The 17003-nt window shown below is 39.9% G+C and overlaps 1 protein-coding gene across 8 annotated transcripts in view; it reads right to left on the bottom strand.

Annotated features, from left to right (window-relative positions):
• The window catches only part of SYNE2 (spectrin repeat containing nuclear envelope protein 2), a 325741-nt gene that overhangs the window by 104999 nt on the left and 203739 nt on the right, over positions 1-17003 (bottom strand). For 7 of the 8 annotated variants that reach the window (XM_034992810.1, XM_034992812.1, XM_034992811.1 and 4 more), the window contains 6 exons: positions 11993-12178; positions 8666-8788; positions 7328-7510; positions 4789-4920; positions 938-1132; positions 267-341 (listed from right to left, as the gene is read on the bottom strand). In XM_034992810.1, coding sequence (XP_034848701.1) covers positions 267-341; positions 938-1132; positions 4789-4920; positions 7328-7510; positions 8666-8788; positions 11993-12178 — 894 coding nt within the window. The remainder of the gene's footprint in view (positions 1-266; positions 342-937; positions 1133-4788; positions 4921-7327; positions 7511-8665; positions 8789-11992; positions 12179-17003) is intronic. The other variant, XM_034992813.1, reaches the window with a different exon arrangement.

Consider the following 17003-nt stretch of genomic DNA (forward strand, 5'->3'; position numbering starts at 1 on the left):
AGTCAGGATCCAACCAAGAACTTCACCTTCTCCCTTAGGCTAACAAGTGCGTCTGAATTACATCTCTCCCACTTGGGCTTGAAGTCAATTTAGATGCACTTAACGTTAATAATGTAGGAGAACGGCTTCAATCACCCTTATAAAACATCGGCATTAAATTTTAAAATCCTTGTGTTTCTATTCATTTTAAGAGCTTCCCGTTGAACTGAACTTCTTTTAGAGATTTCAGTTCTCACGCAATGTAATGAGAAAATCATGTTCCTTACTTCACTCTTCAGGGAGCTCTCCTCCGCCTCTTCCGTGAGCGCCGGCAGGAAAGACATGGCACTGGTTTTGTTCATCTGAAAGGCACAGCACAAACGCTTGTGGCCAGTTTGCTGTCCAACATCCCCGGGATCCTGGCCCGGCTGCGCCTTGATGTAGCTAATTGTTTACTCATTTCATTCGAGCAGCCCACCCACCCACGCAGCATCTGGGTCCAATAACTTGCAGCTCATCCTGCCAAATATCATGACTCCGTCAAATCTTACATCCCTTTTACCCGCACTGCTCCCTGTGGCCCCTCCTCCAACAGTTCAAAATGGGATCCACAGGTGTGGACACTGAATGGGCTTAGAGTGGGGCCGGGTCCATTTCTGACTTTGCACTGGGCTGACCGGTTACCACGAAGATCCTGCAGGCGTGGCTCCCACCCTCCTGCCCGTGGAATTCCACACACCCCTCAAGGAACTTGGGCATGAGAATTCCAGGTTGAGTTCAGGACAGACACACCCCAAGGATTTATATTCCCTAGTGAACAATCTCAGGCAGATGGCTCCACTTTTAAAATTCCTATAGGCCATCAACCTAGATGCCACAGGCTTTTCAGGTGACAAATAACACCAATTCAGTACTCCTGTGGGGAGTGGGACCAACATCAGCCTGAAGTCCTACCCACCTTCCACTCAGAATCCCTCTCAGCTACTCTCTCCTCTTCTGACGCTCCGGTTGGTGGCATTTCTTGTTCTAATGCTTGCTGGTCTTGCTGTAAATGCTGGTGAAGGGTTAGGATGGCAGCCTTCAGGTCCACCAGCAGGTTCTCTTTCTTCTGGTTCAAACTCAGAATCTGCTTTTCCATACCTTCGATGTCTCCCTGTGCAGAAAGAGTGTTTGCATTGCTGTGAGCCCTCTGAGGCCTCTACCTGCCCCCAGGAGCTTGCATCATTTGGTATAAGGGGTGATGAGTGTTCTACGGTATCTGATGTGCAGATCCAGGAGTGAATGTCTGGGACGGTAGAGGTCCTCCTGATCCTGGCTGCAGTTCCAAATGACCTGGTGAGGGTTTATAAGCTCCCCTTACGGGATGACTTAGCTTCACCGGACACTTGATCCATCAATTCTCTGGGGGTCAAGCTAAGGCTCAGAGATTTGTCACAAGCTCTGTGGGGGACTGTGGTGTGCAGCCAGGGCTGGGAGCCACCACCAGGAGGTGGCTCCCAGCCCGTCAGGACTGATGGCCAGAATACACAGGGTCAGGGCCCGGGAAGTTTCCCAGGACATTTGTAAGCAGACTAACATTCAGGAACCACTCAGAAAAAACAAGGTGAGAAATCTCACACTTCCATGATGGCTTCTGAAGCCGTCTTTACTATTACTGAATTCATTTACTTTTTCTCACAAAATTTCCTACAAAATGGGAATAAACAAGCAAATAGAGGGAGCGTGAAGTGTAACTTACCACGGGAATGATGGACATATGATTCCAAGTTTTATAACATTACTTTAAAAATGTGTATGATTGGTGGGTGGGAATAAAATGTCTTCTATGTGGCAGAAGGGCCCTTGCCCACTGTCCGTCTAAGACAAATATAGAATTAAAGAATCCTAGATTTGGAGGACTTAGCAGGTGTCTAATAGAACATCCTCCTCTCTTAACCCCCGTGAAAGGCATCATTCCACCTCTGTCTGAGCCCTGCAGTGAGTGCTGCATCAGAAGACAACCCGCTCCTTATCAGCAAACCTTCCCGTACTGGCATTTTTATTTCTAATATATTCCTCAAACCCCTGTTCATTTGTTTGTTCGTTCCTTCCTTCTTTCTTCCATCCATCAATCCGTGCATCCTACAGACATTCACAGAATCATTCCCTTTCTTACAGAAAAGCCTACCATGTCTCCGCATGTAAGTGAGAGTTCTAAGGTCCAGGGAGGAATTTTCCAGGGCTGCAGGTAGCCAGTGACGGAGCACAGACCCAGACTCCCTGATACCCACCTCCAGAGCCCTGCACACATTCTGACACCAATAACCCTATTCTGTCTGAAGTGAAACTTCCTGTAATTGCTTTGGGAAGTGAGAACTAAAGTAAATAGGAGTTGGCAATGCTGGGTGTCCATTTTCAATAAACACTAAACTTCAGAGTTAAAATGCCTCCCGACAGACCTAATAGGCCAGCCATTAGAATAACCCTAAGAAAAACAGCAGTTTGCACACCAACCTTATAGAGGCACAGTAGTTCTCAAAGTGGCATCTACAGAACCCCTGGGGGTTCCCATTCGGTGAGGTCAAGATCGTTTTCATAATAATACTAAAATGTTATCTGCCCTTTTTACTCTGCTGCCATTTTTCACTATAGGATGATGCAAAGCAATGGTGGGTAAAACTACTTGCACTTCATATGAATCAAGGCAGGGACATCAACTATATTAGTTACCAGATTCTTCACTATCATGTGCTCAACTGTAAAAAAAAAAAAAAAAGCCAGTTTGGCTTAAGAATATGCTTTTTTTTTTAAAAGAATATTCTTGATAAAGAACATGCACTTTTAATATTCTGTGTGACAAGGTGGAAAGTACACATAAAGCGCTTCTGCCGTGTCCCAAAGTATGATGATGGAGGAAAAGCTCTGTGTGGTTATTTAAGTTTTGAGCTGAACTACCCATTTTTTTCATAAAATGCTATTTTCACTTAGAAAAATACAGCTGCTAAGCTAGACAAATATAGAAATACTAACAGATTTTTCTGAAAAGATAAATGTTAATATTAGCAAGTGTGAATTTTTTAAGATTTTTTTAATTCTTATGTTAATCCCCATACATTACATCATTAGTTTTAGATGAAGTGTTCCATGATTCATTGTTCGTGCATAACACCCAGTGCTCCATGCAGAATGTGCCCTCCTCAATACCCACCACCAGGCTAACCCATCCTCCCACCCGGCAAGTGTGAATTTTTTAATATCAACTACTGAAATGTTGACATATTTGGAGGATCTGTGTGACTGGCAAAACAAAATTTTCCAAACGATCAAGGATGACATCATAAAACCATGCACAGTTAGAAGATCCATTCAAAGTACAAGTAGGCCAACGGGTCTTAATGCAAGAGCATGAAAGTTCATTGACATGGATTTGGATTCCATTTAACAACAAACCTGTGAGTAACTTCTACTTGTTGGAGTTTAGTTTCAAAGAATGTCGACAATTTTTCAAAAAGGTTATTAAAATATTCCTTTCTTTTCCAAGTACATCTTGTTGAGAGGTTGGGTTGTTTTTATATACTTCAAACACAACTACATACCTCAACAGATGGAATGCAGAAGCAGGTGAGAATCTAGTTGTCTTCTACCAAGCCAGACATTTAAGAGATTTGCAAGAATGTAAAACAAGGTCACTCCTCTCACTACATTTGCTTTTGGAAATTGTAATTTCTTCCATAAAAATATGTTATTTCTATCAATATGTAACGGGTTTATCATTGTTATTTTAAAATAAACTAAATTATTTTTACATGTTTGAGTTTTCGTTTCTTTCTATATCAATAGATATGATTCATATAAACCAAAGCTCTTTGGGGTCCTCATATTTTTTAATGTGATGGGAAATTTAACAGATTTGCAATACTGAGTCTTTAATGTTGAGTCTGCCTTACTGAGTCCACCACCTAATAGGTGTGTCCCCTTAGACCCCTCTCTGTAAGTAATTTGCTTTAGACCTCACAGCTAGCAAGTGTCATAACCTGGTTTTGAATACCATAGCATTCACCTGCCCAAATCAGCTTCATAGTGGGATAAATGCAGCTCTTTACAATGCTTGGCACACAATCAAGTTTTTTTGTTATAGAAATACTAATTCGAGGGGCGCCTGGGTGGCTCAGTCGTTAAGCGTCTGCCTTCAGCTCAGGTCATGATCCCAGGGTCCTGGGATCGAGCCCCGCATCAGGCTCCCTGCTCGGCGGGGAGCCTGCTTCTCCCTCTCCCACTCCCCCTGCTTGTGTTCCCTCTCTCGCTGTGTCTCTCTCTGTCAAATAAATAAATAAAATCTTTAAAAAAAAAAAAAAAGAAGAAATACTAATTCAAAAACAAAGACTAAATTAAAAAAAAAAACAAACAAAAAATCCTAGCAGTAGAGGGTTAATATGCACACCACTGTAACTGGGTCCACAGGATATTGCTAAGTATGGCACATGGAAATACTACTTAGTGTATGAAACTCTTCATTACAAGAGGGTTCAGGGTATTTAGCTGTAAAACCCAGCCCGCCCACCCTGCCTGGCCCCTATCTCAGAAAGCGAGGTGGAAAATCAGGTTGTCCAAATATCCTGTGTGACATCAGCTTCTTCGGTGGCAGAGCAAATTCAGACCCAAATGCACCTCTTTTATGAAATCGGAATGGGAAGTGAACATACACATCATATACCTTCAGTTGGAAGAGGGGAGGAAACACACTGTACCATCCCAGAGGCTTCTAGACACCAATGGCTTAGTAAGCGACTGCTGAATGAACTACAGGGCAAATCAATTAAAGAGACATACCTGTACTTGTGCCAGGTTGGCAGCTTGGTCTGGTGACAGACGTTCATGGGAGAACTCAGCTGAGTAATCATTTAAGATCTGCTTCAGATTTTCTATGTCTTCATTGCATTCATCGGTCTGTTTTATGACGATCTATAAAAGAGCCCCCCCCCCAAAGAAGAATCTGTCATAATCTAAGGACTAGATTCATGGATTACTTCCAACATCTGTCCCCACCACAAGTTTCAATCAATTACAACAAATACACACCCACATAGGTTGCAGTAGAAAATGGAAGCCTAAATACAGAGAGAAATGTTCATAGAGCTGGCACCTGACTTTCCTGCTCTACTAGATGCCAGGACACCTCGGGCAGCGCTTGGAGTACAAGCATAAGACGACATGCCTTTGCTCGTAAGTCTAGTGGGCTTATTCTGGGAAGCATTTGATGGCATGTGAACATGAAGTTGCCAAGTTTTATGAAACTACTGGTATGTTGTACATGCTCTTTTAATGCATGCTCGATGTGATGCTTTCCACACAGAAAGGTGACATCACTGATTCAGAGCAGAAAGGGCATGTGATCTGACAGATGAGAAGTCTTCCCATTCCAGCCACATCCTCATCCGGTAGCCCTCGGGATCAGTGATGTACATTTTATGAGTAAGAGGCTGAGGGTTCAAGAGCAGTCTGAGTTGGCAGGAGGAAAAGGCAAAATTAACCAGAAAACACATTGAATCTAGTGTTAAGGAAGTAGTGAAGCTCAAACCTATTTGTGGACTAAGCTGTATGATCAAAGTATGATAGAAAGATAAAGAAAGTATATATATATATAAAAAAAGATAAAGTATGCTACACAATGAAGCAAAATGCCTTTTAAAACTTCAAAGTTTCTGGCCAACATAGAATTCTTCCTTGTATTTTCTTTAATATTTAATCATAATTTTAGCTGTGGGCTGGAAATAAGTAACTAGGTTCACTGCACACACCGGTTCCCCAACCCTCGATAATGAGCTACATTCTATTACCCACTGCCCTCCCCAAAGTAATTTGTCTTGTTTTCCACAATGAGGGCACTTACAATATCCAAAATAGAAATGAAAAGAAATGTACCATATTCTAATGATTTTCATTACCACTGGCTTACTTAATTTTGAAATATATGAGATGACATCTGATTTCCACTTACATAATAACATGGAAGATTTAAGCAGCACAGTTTGAGACCTAACGGCACAAAAGATAATTTCTTCTTCTATTTCCCCCTTCTCATCCTGTGAAGAAGCCACTTTAAAGCATAGTTACAACTGTTATTTTCTTTTCCTGACCAGGAAACCAATAAAGCACATACACACACACAAAAAGATTAAAAAGAATAGATCAAATTTGTATCTCTGTTTTCTTCTCTTTATCATAATAAAAAGTAGTACACAGAGTACCTGATCATTTTTCTCCCTGTGGTTGTTAGGAAATGACATCTGCTGATCAGTAGCCAGGATAGAGAGATTCTATGAGCTAAGACTCAAACCAGAGGTTACAATATCTTCAAATCTTAGGAGAACACAAAGTAGCCAGCTAAATGGGAATGAAATTTAAGAGGGACAATGAGCAGCTTTCTCCCCTACAATCAAGTGGTGGTTGGGAAGGAGGGGAAAAAAATAACCTTTCTCCCACCCCAACTTAATCTAATAAGGAAAAACCAGTGGGTGGTGGGAGGATGGAGTGGGACCTACCAATGGAGTTGAATAGTCTGTGGAATTTAAGGCTCTTTCAGCAACTTTCTGTTCTTGTGAAAGTGGCTGTTAATCTAGGAATGCAAACCAAAGAAAAATGTAATTTCTATCTAATAATGATTCCTGACCTGGGCCTGGAGATCAATCAAAACATAAGAATTAAAAAAAAAAATACCCTCTGTGGAGAGGATGAAAGATGCTATCAGTTAGAAGAAAGAGACCCTGATATGGAGAATGAATGATACCAGGAGTCTAGAAACTCAAATTCTTGTCTTATTTGCACATAAATTAATCTGGACACAAGTTAGCTCAGTGGTCTTTCAGCAAGTCATCTAATCTTCTGACTCTTGTCTCCTTTTATGTAAAAATAAGTTTGCAAGGTGCCAACTCTATCTGTACCACATGTTGGAGAGTAAAATGAGATGATTAATAGGAAAGTGACTGAAATGTATAGAGAGATTATTATGGTGCTGGTTACTGTAAGGGTCTCAGGAGATTGTACCGCTCAGGTTCGAATCTCTCCCCATAGCATTTACTCGCGGAGTTCATCAATAATCATAGGATAGAATCAAAAAGATCATAACTATGCTTTAGTGCTTTCGACCGAACAAGAGTAAGAACTGAGAATTTGAGCAATAAGATACTCTCTTTTACCAAATGTCACCTCTTGGATAATAATACTGGAAGAGACCAAGAGGAATCAACAAGGGCAGCATCTAACAGTCATAGGACTCTCACTGACCCAACCATTAAAACCGAAAACAAAACCAGCTTTTGCCAAACATTTTCAGCCTGTAAGTTGGCTGTCATCATCATAAACTGCTCACCTTTAATAATTCATTTTGTTCCTGAGTCACATTTTCCAACAGCTTTATGTCTTGTAAAAGCTGATTTGTCCGTTGAAACACAGGTAGAGGTTTCATTCCTGTCTGGGGCCACCGCAGTTCCACTTGGTAAGACACGAGTTCAGCAATGGCTTTCTTCATGGGACGGATGTTTTCAAGTATGACCTTAATTGTATCAGATAAGCATGGTACATAAATGAAAAGAAATGGCCACTGCTGAGTCTGTTCAAAGTTAAAATACTGTATGATTTAGTCTTTAATCTATAGTTTTGATTTTTAAAGCATTTCCTTGGCTTAGACTGAAAAGAACTCTCAGATCACTTGTGAGGCTAAAGGTCTCAGGAAAGAAGGCCTGAGGCAAGAGTAACCCATCAGCGCTAGGTTCTGCGTTTGGACCACCCCTGCCTTCCCTCTCTTCGCTCCCCTCCGCTCTTTGCAGAACTAGTGCTTTGCTTTGTGTCACCAGGCAGTGAGCTGTCCAAGGGCAAATACTACCTCTGACGTTCCGAGCCTCTGCGCCTAGCATGGGGCTTCCCACAGGAAGCTCTCAAAAAATGCTTCTTGAACGGTCCTGCCAAATTTCCGAAGTCCCAAAAATATAATTATATTTTGCTTGAATGACACCTGCTCCATCAAGCTCTGGATTTATATAATCCTGGGAGGTAGGTATCAGAACTTCCATGTCACAGTATGGAAATTGGGTGCACAGAAGTTAGAAGACCTAGAGGAGGTCAGACTGTAAAAGGCAGAACTGGGAGTAGAGTCCAGGCCTGCCTGATTCCAAAGCACGGGCTCCTAACCGCTCGGCTGACAGGGAATCAAGTCTGTATGCTGTTTAATATGTCCCAGATCCCGTGCTAGGGGCTCTGTATACACCGTAATTGTCCAGTACAATCACTACAATACCAATGTGCAGATAAAAGAGAATCCAAGAAATGTTAACTAAATTGCTCAGTCACATAGCCCGTAAGCAGTGCAGTTGGGTCTAGAACGCAGTTCTCTTGACCTAGAGGCTCAAGCTCTTGAACTATTAAGCACTGGGAATTGACATGAAGGCAAAACTCCCAAACTCTGAAGTTTTCAGAAGAAAAAGCAAAACAAAACAAAAAAAAACCTATAGGAAAATTATCTTTTTACACATAGTACTGTATGATCTAAAACATGATATTTATTGTCATTCCTATCTATTTCCCAACTTTATTTTGCTATTATTCTAGCAAGACTAAGTACTTTTTATCGCATCATATTATTACATATTTAAAAGTAAACATAATAAGTATTATAAGAAAATGTTTTTAATAATGATCCATGCTTCCTTACCTCCCCATGCTTAAGATGTTCTTCTGGTGAAAAATCAAATATTTCTTTTGATAAGAGGATAGCTCTGATTTTTGAAACTTTTTTCTCTATTGATTTTACTTCAGTTTCAATAGCAACCACATCCTAGAATTTCAGAAACAAAAACTCTCATGCAGTATATACTGTCTGTTAATAATCCATAAAACACAACTTATTGCTATGTATTCTATTCTATTTAATAAAAAATGCCACTTACACTTCTTAAAAATTAACCAAGTCTATCTTCAACAAATGGTGTTGGGAAAACTGCACAGCTACATGCAAAAGAATGAAACTGGACCACATCCTTATAATATACACAAAAATAAACTCAAAATGGATTAAAGACCTAAATGTGAAATATGAAACCATAAAAATCCTAGAGGAGAACAAGGTAGTGACTTCTTTGACATTGGCCATAACATCTCTCTAGATATATCTCCTGAGGCAAGGGAAACAAAAGCAAAAATAAACCACTGGGTCTACATCAAGATAAAAAGCTTCTGCACAGCAAAAGAAACAATCAACAAAACTAAAAGGCATCCTATGGAATGGGAGAAAATATGTGCAAATGACATATCCAATAAAGGATTAGTACCCAAAATATATAAAGAACTTATACAGTTCAACACCAAAAAATCCAAATAATCCAATTAAAAATGGGAAGAAGACGTGAACAGACATTTCACCAAAGAAGACATACAGATGGCCAACAGACACATGAAAAGATGCTCAACATCACTCATCATCAGGGAAATGCAAATCAAAACCACAATGAGGTATCACCTCACATCTGTCAAAATGGCTAAAGTGAAAAACACAAGAAACAAGTGTTGGCAAGCATGTGGAGAGAAAGGAAATGTGTGCTGTTGGTGGGAATGCAAACTGGTGCAGCCACTGTGGAAAACAGTCTGGAGGATCCTCAAAAAGTTAAAAATGGAATTACCATGTGATCCAGTAATTCCACTAGTGGTAAAGAATACAAAAACACTAATTTGAAGAGATACAGCACCCCTATGTTTATTGCAGCATTATTTACAATAGACAAATTATGGAAGCAACCTAAGTGTCCATCGATAGATGAGTGGACAAAGAAGATGTGGGGTATATATATATAATGGGATATTACTTAGCCATAAAAAAGAATGAAATCTTGTCATTTACAACAAGATGGGTGGAGCTAGAGAGTATAATGCTAAGTGAAATAAGTCAGTTAGAGAAAGACAAATACCATATGATTTCACTCATATGTGGAATTTAGGAAACAAAACAAATGAATAGAGAAAAAAAGAAACAAACCAAAACCAGACTCTTAACTATAGAGAACAAACTGATGGTTACCAGAAGGAAGGTGGGTGGGGGCTGGGTGAAATAGGTGAAGGGGTTTAAGAGTACACTTATTGTGATGAGCACCGAGTAACGTACAGAATTGTTGAATCACCTGAAACTAACATAACACTATATGTTAACTATACTGGAATAAAAAAAAACTAACAGAGTGTACATAGATGTTGACTGCTTTATTTTATTTTATTTATTTATTTGAGAGAGAGAGAGTGAGCAAGAGAGAGCACAAGCAGGGTGAAGGGCAGAGGGAGAAGCAGACTCCCCACTGAGCAGGGAGCCTGACATGGGACTTGATCCTGGGACTCTAGGACCATGACCTGAGCCGAAGGCAGATGCCCAACTGACTGAGCCAGCCAGGCACCCTGATTGCTTTCAATAAAAAGGTCATTCTATTAATAGCATACCACACTATAAAGCATTGCTTATACCTTGTTGAGTTAAAACTTTTCATAAGGCCAATTTTCAATTATTCACACTATGAGATCAAAAGTATTATGCATCTGAATCAATTTTTTAAAGTTTATTTGTATTTTTAGTAATTTCTATATCTAACATGGGGCTCAAACTCATGACCTCAAGATCAAGAGTTGGATGCTGTCCCAACTGAGCCAGCCAGGCACCCCTGAATCAATTTTTAAGTAAATTCTCAATATCTACGAACTCTTTAGATTTATCTTTGGAATGTGTTTAAACACTGAAATACAAGTGGGTCTAACATTTTAAAAAATTCTATCACTTTATGTAAAATGATAAAGTCACCCTTGGAAAACAAACACAAAAGAAGCTGGAAAAATTGACAGGATTTTGTTGCCAATACCCCAATGAACTATTGTCATGCAGAGTCACTAAATTACTTTATAACATCCTCAGATTAATTTATAAACAATAGATCACCTGTCCAATGGTTATTCTCCGATCAATGTCAACCTCTAGGACTTAGCCAAGAACCTTACAGTGAAAATGCTGCATTGTGTGCTATAAACCTACACACGGGCTACAGATCCCACGTGTGGAAGAATATGTGCTGTAAAACCATAAATGGATGAATACAGGCTACAAACCCTTCATACTGAAGTCCACCTGCACTGTAAGAAGGCCTTCAGACCTTTACTTAAGAGCTCAGTGCAGGGGCACCTGGGTGGCTCAGTTGGTTAAGCGACTGCCTTCGGCTCAGGTCATGATCCTGGAGTCCCGGGATCAAGTCCCGCATCGGGCTCTCTGCTCGGCAGGGAGTCTGCTTCTCCCTCTGACCCTCCCCCCTCTCGTGTGCTCTTTCTCTCTCTTAAATAAATAAATAAAATCTTAGGGGCGCCTGGGTGCCTCAGTTGTTAAGCATCTGCCTTCGGCTCAGGTCATGATCTCGGGGTCCTGGGATCAGGCCCCACATCGGGCTCCCTGCTCTGCGGGAGGCCTGCTTCTTCCTCTCCCACTCCCCCTGCTTGTGTTCCCTCTCTCGCTGTCTCTCTGTCAAATAAATGAAATCTTAAAAAAATAAATAAATAAATAAATAAATAAATAAAATCTTAAAAAAAAAAAAATAGACCATTTCTGGACTGAGAATGGGGATATGTACCATGGGTTGCAAATTAAAGTAAAATATAATTCAAGAAATAAGAACATAGGGGCACCTGTGTGACTCAGTCGGTTAAGCATCTAACTCTTGGTTTCGGCTCAGGTCATGATGTCAGAGTTGTGAGATCGAGCCCTGTGCCAGGCTCCTTGCTCAGCACAGAGTGTCCTTGAGATTCTCTGCCACTCTCTCTCTCTCTGCCCCTCCCCCTACTCGCTCACCCTCTCTAAAATAAATAAAATCTTAAAAAAAAAAAAAGAAATAACATAAATGAAAAACATACCAGACCAATGTCTTCATATAATTAGGAGTTGATTAGCAGTATAACTCTAATTTACTAAATGAAATATAAATTAAAAATAAGAAATCACATCTTTAGAGTGCCAACTCACATCAGCCACCCGCTGAATCTGTGGAAGGCTTTCCACGATTTTTTGTTGTAAAGTTGCTACTTGACAACTTAACTCTTGTACGGACTGTGCTAAATCATCGGTTTCAAAAATTATTGACAAGTCTTCTAGATCCGAGAAAATTGAATGCAAAAGACTGTGTTTCTGTTCTGAATCTTCCAAAGCCATCTACACAGTGGAAAACAAGGGAAAAAAAGAGAGAACATCAAGATACTGAAACAAGTTGATTAAAATTTAAATCAGAGAAAATTTTGTAATTATGTATCGTGATGTACTGTGATGATTTCACAATACGTGCAAATATCAAATCGTTACATTGTATACCTGAAACTCATATAATGTATGTCAATTATACCTTAGTAAAAAAAGTGTAAATCAAGGGCGCCTGGGTGGCTCAGTCAGTTAAGCATCTGCCTTCGGCTCAGGTCAGTCCCAGGGTCCTGGGATGGAGTCCTGCATCAGGCTCCCTACTCAGCAGGGAGCCTGGTTCTCCCTCTCCCTCTGCCCTGCTCATTCTCTCTCTCAAATATATAAATAAAATCTTAAAAAAAAAATAACACATTCTTCATACTTTAAAAAAAAATGTAAATCAGAGAAATTTTAAAGTTGTCTCAGTATTTCAAAGTTCTACTCATATCATTTTTTTTATTTTAATAAAGATTGTATTTATTTATTTGACAGAGAGCAGGAGAGCGAGAGAAAGTACAAGCGGGGGAGCAGCAGAGGGAGAGGAAGATGCAGACTCCCCACTAAGCAGGGAGCCCAAAGCGGGGCTCAATCCCAGGACCCTGGGATCATGACCAGAGCCGGAGGCAGATGCTTAACTGACTGAGCCACCCAGGTGCCCCAACAACACTGGGTGGCTTTAGAGCAACTCCAGCAGCTATTTTATACCATGTAACCCTGCTCCTCCAGCCAACGGTGACAGAACCAGGAACACCTGACCTGTAGTCCATCCCTCTGTAATTTGAAATTAGGGCCAAGAAAGCCATTCAGGCTCTCTCTCATTGACTGGACTTGTACTTTTGGGAACATGAATTTGAGAGAAATAGGTAAATGAAGTGGGGATGGGAAATGAAGTGGCAATCCTGTGGCTTGTCAGTCCTGGTGCCACTGTCCTGGCAGGACATCCCACAGGATGCTACTGATCGCCCTGAGACATCCCTACGGCTCGAGCTGACCCGAATAACTTGGCACCAAAGGGACTCTACCTGATAAAACCAAATGAAAGTGAAAAACCTCCATTTTTATAATTTCTTAGACATTCGTCCTTATAATTTCTTTCTTTTTCTTTTAACAATTAGAATGTATTAACTTTCAAACTTAACATTTCAAAATATCTCAGCCACCAACTGGAAATGTTCAACCTGCTCATGTAGTCTTCAGGTAATTCCATAAAACATAATACGGTATGAGAAAGAACATCTGCTTAATTCAATTAGAATTCTAGTCATAAGTCTCTAAAACTAATAAGGTTATTCAGAATTTATATTGTCCTTATTCAAGATACTAGAAGAAGAAAACTTTATGGAAAACAAACCTTAAAACCAATGCTTTTTTACCAATAATACTATTTATAATAGCATTATAAACAAAATACTTAGGGATAAATTCAACAATTTATGTGTAAGACCTGTACACTGAAGATTATGAAACACTGCCGAGAGAAATTAAAAAAGACCAAAATAAAAAGATACATCATGTTCCTGGACTGGAATAGTCAATATGGTTAAGATGTCAATTCTTGCCAAATTGATCAACACATTTAATGCAATCCACTCAAAATTCCAATAGGCCTGTGTCTATTGACAAACTGATTCCGAAACCGCATATGGAACCGCAAAAGACCCAGATTAGCCAAAACAAATTTGAAAAAGGACTAGTTGTAGAATTCATGGGACCTGGTTTCAAGACTTACTATAAAGCTATAGTAATCCAGACTGTGTCACATCAGTGAAAGGACACACAGATCAGAAGAACAGAAGAGAAAGCCTAGAATTAGACCCACATTGATTTTCAACAAGGTAGTTGATTTTTTTATTTTTTTATGTTTTTAAGATTTTATTTATTTATTTGACAGAGAAAGACACAGCAAGAGAAGGAACACAAGCAGGGAAAGTGGGAGAGGGAGAAGCAGGTTCCCCACCGAGCAAGGAGCCCGATGTGAGGCTCAATCCCAGGACCCTGGGATCATGACCCAAGCCAAAGGCAGACGCTTAGGGACTGAGCCACCCAGGCACCCCAAGGCAGTTGATTTTAAATAAGGCACCAAAGTAATTCAATGGTGAGTCTTTTCAACAAATGGTGCTGGAACACTCGGAACCCATAGAAAAAAATGAACCTTCATACCATATTCAAAAACAAACTTGAAATTGATCTAAGAGTTAAAACTATAAAATTTCTAGAAGAAAAGACAGGAGGAGACCCTTGTGACCCTGGGTTAGGTAAAGACTCCTTAGATACAACACAAAAGGCTAAGCCATAAAAGAAAAATATTGATAAATTGGACTCCATCAAATACCTAACATTTGCTCTCTGAAAGACAAGAGTGAGAATGAAAAGGCAAGCCACAGACCAGGAGAGTATTTGTAAATCATATATCTGATAAAGGGTTGGTTTTTAGAATATTTTATAAATAACATTTACAATTCAATAATAGAAAGACAAACAGCCCAACTAAAAAATTCAAGACATATCACAAAGGAAGTATACAAATGACAAACACATAAGTAAATTACATTCAAATAAATAAGTAGTTACTCATAAAGAAAGGCCATTTAAACCATCCCATGAGATACCACCACATATCACTAGAATGGCTAAAATTTAAAAGACAGATACCATCAAGTGAAGATGAGAACATGGAGCAATTAGAACTCACATGGTCAGGGGGCTGAAAATAGTCCAGCCATTTTGGAAAACAATTTGACAGTTTCTTATTCAGTTAAATACTTATATAAAAGCCAGCAATCACACTCCTAGGTATTTACCAAATGATATGACATGAAGACATACATCCACACAAAGATCTGTATATGAACGTTCACAGCAGCTTTGCTCACAGTAGCCTGTGATGGGGAGCTCCTAAATGGACCCTCCTAATCCCCACCTCCTGATATCCATGCCCTTATAATCAGCTCCTTTGAAGGTAGGCTGGGCTTACTGATTTACTTGCTTATTTACTATTGGCTTTACTGATTTACTTACTGAGATGTCACTTCCAAGATTAGGTTATAAAAAGACTGTTTTTGTCCTGGGGGCTCCCTCTTTTAGATTGTTCATAGTGAGGAAAGTCAACTACCATGCCATGAGGCAGCCTTGTGGCAGAGGGCCACATGTCTGTACATGGAAGTACATCTTCTGAGGCCTGCTAATAGCCAAGTGAATGACCTTGGAAGTGCATCCTGTCTTTTCCCTCACCCAAACTGAGGCTTGACTGCATTCTTATGAGACCTTGAGCCAGAGGCACTCAGCTAAGCCATGCCTGAATTCCTGACCCACAGAAACGGAGGTAATCAATGTCTATTGTCTTAAGCTTCTAACCTAGCACAGCCCCAAACTTGAAACAAGCCAAATGTCCGTTAACTGGTGAAGGGATTAACATATTGCATATTTCCATAAATGGGACACTACTCACCAAGCAAAACAATGAACTATCTATAAACATTAACAACCTGGATGAATCTTGAAAACATTATGCCAAGTAAAAGAAGTCAGGTATAAAAGATACATATTGTATGATTCTATTTATAGGACATTGTGGAAAAGGCCAAGCTATATTAATAGAAAACAGTGAGTGAGTGATTCATAGGGCTAAAGATCGGTGAAAGGGGACTGACTGCAGGAGACAGAGGAAACTTTTTGGGGTGATGGAGATGTCCTTTATATTGATGGTGGTGGTGGTTACACAATTGTATACCCTCATCAAAATTCATCTAGTCGCACACTTAAAATAGGTGTATTTTGGCGCACCTGGTGGGCTTAGGTGGTAGCGCATGCAACTCTTAATCTTGGGGTCATAAGTTCAAGCCCCACATTGGGTATAGAGTTTACTTTAAAATATATATATTTATCTATATATGTATGTACATATATATACACATATATATGATGTATTTTACTATATGTAAATTATACCTTGATGAAATTTATTAAAAAAGTTGTTTTTCTATTTTTACAATGACAATTTATGTTTCAACGATTCTTAATTAAAACAGCCGTCTTTCTAGAATCATCTTTGGGTTATAAAAACCTATATTAACAAATACAATCCAGGTAGAAGGTTATAGTGCAACTAAAACAGAAATCTTGGGATGCCTGGGTGGCTCAGTTGGTTAAGCATCTCCTTTGGCTCAAGTCATGATCCCAGGGTCCTGGGATCAAGCCCCACATCGGGCTCCCTGCTCGGCGGGGAGCCTGCTTCTCCCTCTCCCTCTCCCTGCTGCTCTGCCTACTTGTGCTCTCTCTCTTTCTCTCTGTCAAATAAATAAATAAACAAAATCTTTAAAAAAAAAATCAGGGGCGCCTGGGTGGCTCAGTTGGTTAAGCGACTGCCTTCGGCTCAGGTCATGATCCTGGAGTCCCTGGATCGAGTCCCGCATCGGGCTCCCTGCTCGGCAGGGAGTCTGCTTCTCCCTCTGACCCTCTCACCTCTCATGTTCACTCTCTCTCTCATTCTCTCTCTCAAATAAATAAATAAAATCTTTAAAAAAAAAATCAATGCCTGGTAATGCTAGAAAAATAGAAAAGGATATCTTAAAAATAGGACAACTATTTTCAAAATAGGAAAAAAATGGGAATTTCACATAACTAGTTGTTTGAGACTTATTTCCCATTGAAGGATTTATGAGGATGCTTTCTGAGGTAAATCAACCTCCCTTTGTGCTTACTTCCTCTAGCTCATAAACTAGAGTTCCACTAAGTTCTAGTTCATAAACCAAGGCCAGCAAATTAGGATGTTCTGAACAGTTTAAGAGATACTTCTACACATTAC

Source organism: Mirounga leonina, unplaced genomic scaffold (assembly GCF_011800145.1).
Source record: "Mirounga leonina isolate KUSES-001 unplaced genomic scaffold, KU_Mleo_1.0 Mir_82, whole genome shotgun sequence".
In the NCBI taxonomy this organism is placed as follows: Eukaryota; Metazoa; Chordata; class Mammalia; order Carnivora; family Phocidae; genus Mirounga; species Mirounga leonina.